The sequence below is a fragment of the Camellia sinensis genome, chromosome 14, assembly GCF_055761805.1.
Source record: "Camellia sinensis isolate YWXY chromosome 14, ASM5576180v1, whole genome shotgun sequence".
Classification (NCBI taxonomy): domain Eukaryota; kingdom Viridiplantae; phylum Streptophyta; class Magnoliopsida; order Ericales; family Theaceae; genus Camellia; species Camellia sinensis.
In genome coordinates, this window is record NC_138974.1 from 61,521,144 (window position 1) to 61,532,742 (window position 11,599).

At 32.8% G+C, this 11,599-nt stretch overlaps 2 protein-coding genes across 10 annotated transcripts; both read right to left on the bottom strand.

Annotated features, from left to right (window-relative positions):
- Window positions 1-552: 552 nt before the first annotated feature.
- On the bottom strand, window positions 553-8,425 carry LOC114282161 (homeobox protein knotted-1-like 3). Its single transcript, XM_082904927.1, has 7 exons — window positions 8,301-8,425; window positions 8,159-8,189; window positions 4,087-4,207; window positions 1,766-1,959; window positions 1,538-1,669; window positions 1,056-1,192; window positions 553-977 (listed from the first exon to the last, which is right to left on the bottom strand). The coding sequence occupies exons 1-7, from the start codon at window positions 8,423-8,425 to the stop codon at window positions 941-943; spliced, it is 777 nt and encodes a 258-aa protein (XP_082761053.1). The 3' UTR covers window positions 553-940.
- Window positions 6,495-11,326, bottom strand: LOC145806633 (exonuclease 1-like). 9 transcript variants are annotated; one of them, XR_014349948.1, is made up of 8 exons: window positions 10,544-10,921; window positions 10,423-10,459; window positions 10,148-10,185; window positions 9,861-10,010; window positions 9,655-9,769; window positions 9,421-9,520; window positions 8,336-8,433; window positions 6,495-8,231 (listed from the first exon to the last, which is right to left on the bottom strand). XR_014349948.1 is itself a non-coding variant. In XM_082903919.1 (7 exons), exons 2-7 carry the CDS (start codon window positions 10,592-10,594, stop codon window positions 9,507-9,509), a joined length of 405 nt encoding a protein of 134 aa, XP_082760045.1. In that variant the 5' UTR covers window positions 10,595-10,608; window positions 11,033-11,326; the 3' UTR covers window positions 8,697-9,506. The 9 variants fall into 9 exon arrangements, 5 of the variants coding, with proteins under 5 accessions (XP_082760045.1, XP_082760047.1, XP_082760046.1 ...); XR_014349949.1 differs by lacking the exon at window positions 8,336-8,433 and having other exon boundaries at window positions 6,496-8,231; XR_014349947.1 differs by lacking the exon at window positions 8,336-8,433 and having other exon boundaries at window positions 6,496-8,231; window positions 9,175-9,520; window positions 10,544-10,919.
- Between the last annotated feature and the right edge of the window lie 273 nt (window positions 11,327-11,599).

Genomic DNA, 11,599 nt, shown 5'->3' on the forward strand with positions numbered 1-11,599 from the left:
AGAAAATGACAATATTATTTGAGAAACAAGACATTTAATAAAAGATTAGATACTATTATGTTATTATTATGTTTGAAATTCAAAACTTGAAGAAGCAAAACAAACCTTGTTGGATCCATTTTTGCAGTCAAGGATTTAAGGGAAAAAAGTAGACCGAACATGAGCTTGTGGTCCTGCCGGTATGTTAACATCCAATGAAGAAAATTTCCAATTTAACCATCACTGATTTAACTTGAGACTTTTACACCCCACCATGAAAAAATTTCTTCACCCTTGCTCCCTATATAAACATCATCATCAAATAAAAAACACCATCACTAACATCATCCGCTCTTTCCTATCATAACCATATATATATATACACATACCCATATCAGACATGATGCCTCAATTTTTTCCCAAACTAAAAATACAACTGTTACAATGAAGGGAAATTGGACTAAGAGGACACTTGACGACTTCTAATAGTGTCAAAATATGCCAAAAGGGAAAGAAGAAAAATATTGTAACTACTAAATACATTCAACAGATGCAACAACTATTAAGACTACATTACTAAACACTGCTAGAAAATTTATGATTGCTATGAAAGAGATTATTACACTATACACCCACAACCCGTCTCTATTCTTACTCACAGATATGTAAAACGTAAACAAAATCATGAACCACCAATATATGATGCTACCCAACTCAGTTTTGTCATATATTCTAATAATTGAACTTCCTAATGATATCACAGCACATACAGTATACCATCTGCAGTCTTTTGTGCATACATACCTGTGTACCTATTCTCTCATTTGCACGCTGTAATGTTCACAAGCAGCACTATACTGTCCTATTTTGTTATGTAGATACATGTACTGATTCTGGATTATCACTGGAGTGGAGGCATGAAGAAATATATTGTTGATTGTATTACGAATTTGTCCTTCACTCACATGAAACGATCACCGCTGTTGTCACCTTCATTACTTTGTTTCAAACTAAGATTGGCGAAAGCCCTCGACAAATATAAAATGATGAAATTACATGTGCTCGAATTGGCATACCTTTTGCGCTTGCTCTTCAAGACTGTAGAAGTGGAAGAATTGCTGTGCCAATTCCTTTTCCTCTGATTAATGAACCAATTATTTATCTGTTTCAATTGCAACCCTGTTTCCTGGACCAATCTTGCCTTGTCTTCCTCCTGAAAGAACAACAATTAACCACGGTGATTTAGAAAAACTCACCACTTAATTCTTGCGGCAAGCAGTATCAACAAACTCACCACTTAATTCTTGCAGCATGCAGTATCACAGATCAATTTAGCCAAACAATAAAAGGCAAATTCAGTGTCCTTTTAATGTTATGGAGAGCACATGAGAGCAAACTTGCCCGAAACTTTTAGCACAAGTCCAAACTAATAACCATGGTTAGTTGGAGCTTCATGCTTACCCATTAGTGCTTTAACCTACCAAATTTGAAACTAATAGCACGAAAGCAACCCATTCAAAGCCAAAGGTCATTGTGCTTCTCAATCATGAAAACTTACAGTTGGGTACGGCCACTTAGAATGTGATTGCCACCAAGCCTTCAACATAGAAGTGGTATCACCAGGGAGCTTTCCTGCCCTTCTCTTGCGTAAGATTTCCTCCCTAATGTCAACGATTTTCTCCTTGTAACCCTATAAAAAAAAAATTAAAAAAAAAAAGAAAAAAAATATTAGTTGACGGCAATATATGTATAGAAAAGTGTCCACAATCAAATATTTGTCTCTCACCTGTTTCAGTTCATGCTTCAGCTCTTGCCTCACACGCTCCATCAAGGATCTTTCACTCTCTGTTGGGACGAGAGGACCAAAACCCAAGATGTCAGCACCCTCCAAACTTCCATCAAACAAGTTTGTGTCACTGTCTACTTGGTCATCGTCATCATCAGACATTGTTGCCCCTGTGCCTTCTCCAGGAGAAACACCTGTTCATATACCATGTTAAGCAGAATTTGCTTTAGTATTTCAAGATTAGACAGCATGGAGTTCAACATGGTAAAGTACAATTCCATTTTATAATTTTTCATTATGCTTTTGATTCTTGAATCTTGCTACTTTACCATAAGAACAGGTTTATCTGCAGAAGAAACAAAGCAATAGGTGTTCCTTTGACAATTTTTTTTTTTAGATATTGTATATTTATCTCAATAAGGACAAGTGATTTACATTTGGTCAGACCAAAAAAAAAAAAAATCAAACGTAACCAATTCCGTGTTATAAAAATGTATACGCATGTATCATGGTTCTCAAGGGTCATCACAGCCACACTAGGTATTCAGTTACAGGTGCTTCTTGTGAAATGTCATAAACCGTCATACGGAAAGGCTTAAGAATCAGATAGATACCATGCAGAGTACATTTTTTTAAAGCAATCACTAATTCCTCTATAAGTAATAGAAAGAATATTAGCATGCCAGACACAGGAGAATTTGGTAGTAAAAACAATGTAATGAGAAATATCCATGAAGATATTTTTTTTTTTTGGGTGGGTTATATCCATGAAGATAGATAGTAGCATTGAAGGCTTCGAAATGTTAATTACAGATAGAATGGAAAATATTGAACATGAAGTAGTCCAGAAGCAAGGGACTCATATCACTAAGTGTTATGGGCTAATACAGCATTCTCATGCATATAAAAATTGTGCAGCACTGCACCCAAAACCTTTATCTCAATACTTTCTCGCAGCACTTATATATGCTTCCTCATTTGTCCAGCTTCAAGCTGGTTCTCAGAGGGTTCAATTATTAATAATCATCTGTTGAAAAACAATTCCACACTTCCAGTTTCCTTCTGCAAATTCAGCAATTATGCTACAAAAAGGATTTTTTTTGAAAGGTATTTTATTATGTAGATCATATTAGAATGCATTCACTAACAAGTAGCAACACAACATAATTTTAGGAGTAATGGAAGTGTTGATTTGAGCATCTAAAAATCGAAGCCTATTGATGCTTGTGGGAATTTTAATCATAGTTTTTTTGCTTCATGCTTCTCAATGGAGTTGACATAGGAATTATCTCACACACAATAAGTAATCAACTGCTCGACAAGAGTTTGTGCCTAAATGATTTTATATTCTCTAGGCCTCATTTGGAAACAGACTATTTTAGTAAATTTTTGGTTTTTTGGCTAAAATATGAGGTAAAAAAAAAAACTAGTATGTTTAGAATGGCTTTTTGATTTTTTACGAAAAGATGTGCAAAAAGTAGAGAGAAAAGGGAATCTTTGACTTTTTGGTATAGGTTATAGGCTTTTTGATTTTTTTAGTAACTTTTAGGCTTTTAAGCTAAAACATTGACATGCCAAACGAGGCCTAAATATAAGTCTAGCCACCAGAGGAGTTAGAAAAATAATCTACATGGAAAATACATTATCTTCACTGAAGTAAATAATAAGAATAAGAATAATAATTTAAAAAATAAAAAACCAAATTCTTAGCTTTGACCTGCCAGTTAACTGGGTCACAGCATGAAGTATCTATGTGCTCATGTGTAGTTAAGCTGAGGCTGAGTATACATATGCATTGAAAACTAAGAATGAAGTGCAAAGATTTCATGAGGCCTTGGGCTTTAGGGCAAATTATTGGATTTAGTCAAGATGCCAATGGTGGTGGATGACAAGCAATAAACTCATTCAACCTAGTAAAGGGCTATGCTCTGAGAGTCCAGAGGATTCTTTGGATTTGGAAAACCAAATTAGAAACCTTCCCAGTAGTCCTGTTCTTTGTTTTGAAGTTTTCTTCTTCCTCAAAATCAAAATATCACTACCTACCTACCAAGGAAGGTGATATGTACCATTCTTAATTCATATCAACAAACTAAAGAAAAATGTAAGGTCATGAGAAGTCATGTAAACTCCAATGTAAGTAACAGCACTAAAGGTCTCGAACTGTCAAAAAATTGTATGATAATCAACATCATTACAAGAAAGCAAGTAAAAATTGGCCTGCGGAAAAAGGATTTCAAATTCTGGGGAAACCTGGAATCTATTGGAGTACACAAGAAATCTGAGAAATGAACAAATCTAGAAAGAATAAATAATGAACATACCTGTTAAGCTTTGTAAGGATTGCTCAATCTCCCAGCAAGCCATTACTGCTTTCATTGCATGCACACGAACATGTTGTTGCAGTTGTTCTTTAAAAGAACAGAGCAAGAGTACATAATGTGTCTACATTATAAGAGGAAGATATATGAAAAATAAGATACATTTAAAAAAAAACTTTCCTTTTGAATGTAGAACATGTTTATGTATCAAAATAAGTCTTAAAATAATATAATGCAGTCATTTTATGACCATGACAGTTGCTCAAAGAAATTAGCAAATGAAAATTTTTGAAACCTTATAAGCGTATTACTTGTATTATAATCAGTGTCTCAGAATATGCTCAAGTATCTGCCACCAAATACTGACTTTGGCATTCAAAAAAAGTGAAATCGGATAATTGAAAGAACTAAAACAACTCCTTAACAAGGCACATTAGATTCCAAATTATGTTCTCATTTTGCATACCATCACTATCCATCTTTAAGGCAAGATTATCACTTCTAAACAAGTTTCAATCATAATACACCAGTTTAATACCTTGCAGAAGATGAAAGTTATGACTCTGTCATTCCTGAAATTGTAACCTTGGAAGTTTCCATATCATTGAGATCAATAAAGATCACTCATTACTGTTCTAGTATATAGTTTGAAATTGAGAGCAGATTCAATCCTTCGTGCACACAATCCAATTTTCCTCTGCTGGGGATTTATCATAAAATACTATTTAGTGCAAAACTACCACAGGGAAAAATAGAAGAACTCTTCTACTACCACATCCATGAGTTATTTATATGAAATATATCCATATAAAATTCATCCACCCATGCAGAATAGTAGTTTTATCTCTAGGAAAGTTTCTTCCTACAAATTTATAGGTACAAAAAATGAGAAACCTTATTATTATCAAGAAATTCTGCTTTCAAGTTCTTTAACCTCTTTCCATTTAATTGACAGGGTTGCAGGATGTATGCCGCTATGTTTACACAATATAGCTGATGTACAAGTGTAGACTCTTGTCAGTGACGAAACACCTTTCATGACTCTCAATTAAAGCACTCAAACCTCGGAGAAATAAATTAATTAATTAACTAAAAATCCAAAATGTATGGCATTAAGAAAATATAACTACCATTCAATCCAAGTTCTCTAGATGTGGGAACCAATTCAAGCTCTTGTAGAATTTCCAATAGAGAAAACTCAAATTCATCCACAAGAGCCTAAGAATTGAAGCAGTTTTAATTCAACACAAAATAGTTAACTAATGCATTTAGTTGTACTACCTTCTTAAGGAAACTAAAACCCTAAAATTGGAGTTAATCAATGAGTTCATGTTTTTCCACATACTCGTCGTACACCTAACCTAATCATTATTAAAATGCCTTTATTCTCATTGTTAATAGGTCTACAGTTTGAAATGTCCAATTAAGATGCGACGCAGAGAGACAATAATGTGTTTGGTTATCTTGGAAACGACTTTACTTGGAAATGACTTTAAAGCAACAGAATCATCTAGTAGCATATGCTGATCATCTTTGACAGTAAAAAATATTTAATGAAATTGTTGCTTCAACTTTCAGATTCATTGAAAATGATCTTGGCTTTGAGTCACATCATCATCACTTTCTACATCTTTTGATTTTGTGAATGCATTACACTCTTAAAACTTTATTTAGATGTGTTTTATATAAATGGTAAAATTAATATCACATTTCCCTAATTGATTAACTAACTAACTTCAATCAAATATGAGTTCAGGGTATCCTCAATTGAAAAATGCAAAAATTATATTATCATAACAACTTCAAAGCTTTCTCAATCAGAGGTTATGAGATTTATTGTTCGCGTCAATTAATTTCTTAAAGAAGAACAAGAAGAAGAAAGCGTTGCTATTGATTCTAATCGTATCTAAGGTCAAGAGCAAGGCTCACAGACTCTTAGGTTTCAGGAGAACCTTAGTTTACAGCAATCTCCATCATCAGCGGTGCATTTTGTAGTCATTGCTCATAGAGTCAGTCCATTATTGTGAGAAGTATGCTGTTGAAATTTTTTTACTACGTAGTTCCAAATTTAAATTTTTCGCCCCCATGTAATCCAAATTCAGTAAATATTTTCTCAAAACTGCAGTTCAAAGCTTCTCAATCATGAGTAACACTCAATGAATAAGCAGCAATATTGGCCATTTTTTCATATCAACAGTCTCAGCTCCAATAAGTAATTGTCTATCACTGCAAATCAAGACCTCTCATATAATTTAGTAAAACAATACTTTAAAGTTCCTACCAAGAACTTAATTTAAGAGCAAAGACAACTAATCAAGACCTCTCATCCAATATTTAGTATAACAATACTATAAGTTCCTAAAATAACTTAATTTTATGAGCAAAACGTTTGATGCCCTTGTTTCAGCCACTCTTCACATTACAATGCAGATCCATACGAACGCAACAAGTACAGAAAGAACAAAAATAACCAATATTTTCCCTATAATATTTACTTGTCAAGAGGATATTGATCAAAATTGATTTAAAAAAATAATCTATAGCAAGGAAAATTTTCGCCCTGATGAATTGTTATCTAGGAAGCACGGGTGCGGGTACGAGTACGGTACGGGTATGAGTGCGGGTACGCCGATACGGCAAAACCCCAAAAAAGTATGATACGGGTACGGCTGCGGTACGCCGATATTTTTTTTTTTTTTTTATAATTATGGTTAAGGGATCCAACCTACAGGCAGATAACTTAAAACCATTGTTGAAATTAACCAATGTTGAAACAGGCAGATAACTTAACTTAACTCAAAACCAATGGTTATGCATCACAAATTAATGCTCTGTTTTTCAGTTACAAAATCCTCATCACTCCCCCTCAAAATAAATAGCTACCAAAGAGAATTTAAGGTGTCAAGGGATTTTAATTTGTCATCAAGCTTTACAACCAATATCATATTGCATATATATATGACATATATCAGAAAAAAAATAAGGACAGATCTTAGTTAAACAAATCTGGACAGATTTTAGTTCAAAAATCTGGACATATATCAGAAAATAAATAAATAAATTAGGACAGATCTTAGTTCAACAAATCTGGACAGATTTTAGTTCAAAAATCTGGACAGATTTTAGTCCAAAAATCTGGACATACATCAGAAAAAAAATAAAATAAATAAGGACAGATCTTAGTTCAACAAATCTGGACAGATTTTAGTTAAAAATCTGGACAGATTTTAGTTCAAAAATCTAGACATACATCAGAATTAAACCTTATGAACAAAGTTTCCTTTTTGATTAAGAATTAAACCTTATGAACGAAGTTTCCTTTTTGATTAAGAATTAAACCTTAATCAAAAAATAGTCATTCAAGTTTTTTCGGTGTCACTTATAGATCCACTCACTTCTCTCAAATTATTTCCCAGCAAAATACACATTAAACTCCCCTTGCTATTTTTTTGCTTCTTCAGAATCTTTGCTAATTGAATCTAGGTGTGAAATGATATACATAAAACTATGACAAACTCTAGTTCTATCAAACCTTATGAACAAAGTTTCCTTATATATGTCCAAAAGAGTCCCATGTAAATCATACAATCATTGAACACTAACCACAACCAAAATAATTAAAAACAATGTCTGGCACAACATTTGGACCTCAATGAAAAAATTAGCTCCAAATCCAAACAAGTGATGAATCATGAATCTATTACAGTGTGAGACTCCAATACCAAACAAAATATGTCTAACAAACATATGCCAATTTCAACAAAAATTTAATCAATCTCCAAGCTAGGAATAAATATGGAGTTAATAAGGCCAATAGATGATACTGGAAGAGTTTTCTGTTACAGGAATCAACATATCACATATGGCATTAGAACCAGTTATAGTGTTTCTAATACCATCTTATGGATCCCAAAACAAACAGTATATGCATGTCAAATTATTAGTTTTCTTTGCACAACCGAAACATTTTCTGTTTTATATAATCAAATAAATTTTTTTAATTTCTATGGGAAATCAAAATACTCACGCAAACATATTATGTTTGAAATTCAAAACTTGAAGAAGCAAAACAAACCTTGTTGGATCCATTTTTGCAGTCAAGGATTTAAGGGAAAAAAGTAGACCGAACATGAGCTTGTGGTCCTCACCTAACATCACATGAATATGATAAACTAAGATTAAAAAGACAATTACATGCATTACATATATTTATGTACCTATTTGCACATATTTGCTCATAGGGAATAACAACCTTTAGAAGGTACTGAAAATATGAGAATCGTCGGTGCTGATTCTTGTTTTTGTATACAATTCTATCAACAATTTCAATCTTTGAACCCATATATTCACCTGTTCAGGAATATATTGCACCAATGTGACCAAACACAAAGCTAATTTCCTTTAAAGAAAAGAAAAAGAAAAACAACAACAGATATTGATGTCAACTGAAATTGGAATAGGTTCTAGTATGAGATCAGTTCATCTAAATATGAACTATAACACTATTTTTTCTCTTTTTTTTCCTTTTCTTCTAATGTTCTAGCAACAAACTCTCTCTCTCCCTCTCTCTCTCTCTACATATATATATATATATATATATGAATTTGAGTGTATTTGGGTTCTGCTCTAATGAATGCCAAACAGGGATCTTGAGCAGTGCCTCTCAAGACTCACTGGTTGTTCCTCTTTTTTTATACTAACAAATTCTTTGATTCTTGAATTCATGGATTCTATCAAATTCTCTATAAAATCTCACTCAGTTCTGTTTTTTTTGTTTTATAATTTCCTAGATGCATTTATGTTTTTCTTATAGAAGTCCATATATTTGATTCATGACATCTTATCAAAAGTGAATAGACAAGAGAAATCAAATAGAATCTTGTGTGTGATACAACTTAAGCAACCAAAACATACATAGGTTACCATAAATCTATCCTTCGGTGTGTTCAAATGTCTAAATAAGCCAATGTACCATTTTTTTCATTTCTATAATTGTACCTAATATTTGATATCATTAATTCTAATAAATTGCCACAATTTTTCACTAACACTTCAGTCTAGAGAGCACTGAATCTGAAGATTTCAACTCACCAAATGGCAAAATTGAAGAAAAGTCTCACTTGGTTATGAAAGAACTATCTAGGTTCCAGGTTTTTTCAAAGCAATTATTCCAAAAGAGTGCACACTGCATATATAATAACAGAACTATTTCAATGGAGTTGAAGCATGTCTTTTCTTATTTATATCTTCTCTTACCGTAATAAGAAATGTAGTGAAAGCAATTCAAGTACAAAATGAAATGCAATTCATTTTCACAAAGAGAAAAGGCACTCTTACACGATCCAAGTTCCGGTACTTGGAAACCAAAGAATAAGCTTTCGTAATTCCAATTCCAGGAACAGATGGAAGAAAAGCGCAGCCAGCTAAGCGCACATGCCTGTGAGAAAGCTAGAAGATAAGTGCGTCTCCTGTCTCAAATTAGTTCATATATATGATAGAAAGGAACCGCAAAGGGTTGTATAATTTTTAGTGTTATAAGTTTGTAAATAAATTTGAAGTGTCTCAAATCACCTGTGAAAAGTTCTTTATCAAAACATTGGAAGGAAGGCACACGAGATGCAGACTCAAAAACCTTGTTTTGCACTATCTCTTCACCATTGCCATAGCGGTCCATCTTGAAGACAACCTGCTTGCAACCAATGCAAAACATAAAAAGACAATTAGTGCTAAAAATGAGGCTTGAGTCATCAATATCAAAGTTCTGTTGAATTTCTTACAGTTGGACAGCCATATGCCAGTAGATCACTGTCCTTTGAAGTCACTGCTACAATTCCACCTTTTTCTGCTTCTAGGCTGGATAGGTATGCTAATTGTGCATCAGCTTCACATGGAGATACTACAAATTCAATGTTCTCTGATCTCAGAATCTAAAAAATCAACAGTTGAAAGAATCAAAGATTATAAAAAATGGCAAATTGGTACTTTTAATTCACAGTAGGTAATGGAAAAACACTAAATAGTATTCCAAGTTGCAAATAGCTGATAAAGAGTCGCAATTTGGTACCTGAATCAGTTGATGTGCTGTTGATGGAGTGATACTCACTGCCCTTTGCATGTGAAAACAGAAAAGTGAGTATGAATACTTGATTGTTTCGATAATTTGCATATAACACATAATTATCAGAACTAGTGAGTTGTTTTTTGTGCATTTAAAAATTTTAAAAAGTGACTAAAAAATCACCAAAAATAGAAAAACTAAAAAACAGTTTGTGAAGACAAAGTCAAACAAGATGTGATGGATTTGGTCAAAAAAAAGATGTGATGGATTCAGAATCATACCTCCTTTGTGAAGCCGTGAATAAGCATCAATACCCACCTGAAAAAAGAATGCAAAAAATGTAACTACGAAGAATCTGACATAGATAGATATATATGAAATGAGAGGAGGTGATTATATTACCCGCTTGCCCGCATACTTCTTGATGTGAATGGGTTCAATATGGGGTTTCATGAACCTGAGAAGATCTTTGATACCCATTACTTATAAGCATTTTATCAAACAGTTGAAAGGCCATTATGCAACAGCATTAAATTGTGTTCTATGTTATCCAAATCCGAAGAAACATCAAATACTAAACCAAATTCAACAATTTCAAATATATGCAAGATGTAATCTTTGATTTTTCATGAATACTTTTTACTATTAGCCAGAAACAAAGAAAGAAAATAGTCTGTATAAATTTTCTTCTCTGTTTCATCAATATTTTCTGAACCCATTGAAGCAAAAATGAACAAAATAAACAGAACCCATTGAACCGATCGATCTGTGTTCACTTTAACATAAATTAGTGTACACACACATATATATATATATCAAATAGATCTAAGATCGTAGATACAGATCTGAGTTCGTATATAAACAATCAAAAAATCAGAGAATGAGACTCACAAAATTAATCTTCAAATCGGATTGATCGAGAGCTTTGAGCCAAGATGGAGAGAGCCGGATAGAGATTACGATCGTGAATCGGAGCTTTGAGCCAAGATGGAGATCGTGATCGTGAGTCGGAGCCGGATGGAGAGCTCGATCTAGTGAACTTTCACCATAAGAAAGAGGAGTGATGAGGGGACAAAAAAAACCCTAGATCTATCTCAGGACTGAGAGAAATGGAAGAATGAAAAACGTGTGGGCTTAAAGGGGAAATATGTTATACAACTAGCACGGTGCTTTTTTAAATGAGTTGGCTATAAAATATTTTGAAAACCTTTTAAACAACGATTTTTAAAACAACGCCATAACAAAAACGTTGTTATAGGCCAATTTTTTTTTTGTAGTGTGACTGTTTCAATTAAATTTATAAAAAAATATTTTTAATTATTCGAATGATAAAAATTATATAAAAGTGATAATTATTTTTTATTTTTTAACTAAATTAATTTTTAAAGATAAAAATTATATAAAAGTGATAATTATTTTTTATTTTTTAACTAAATTAATTTTTAATTTTTAATTTTT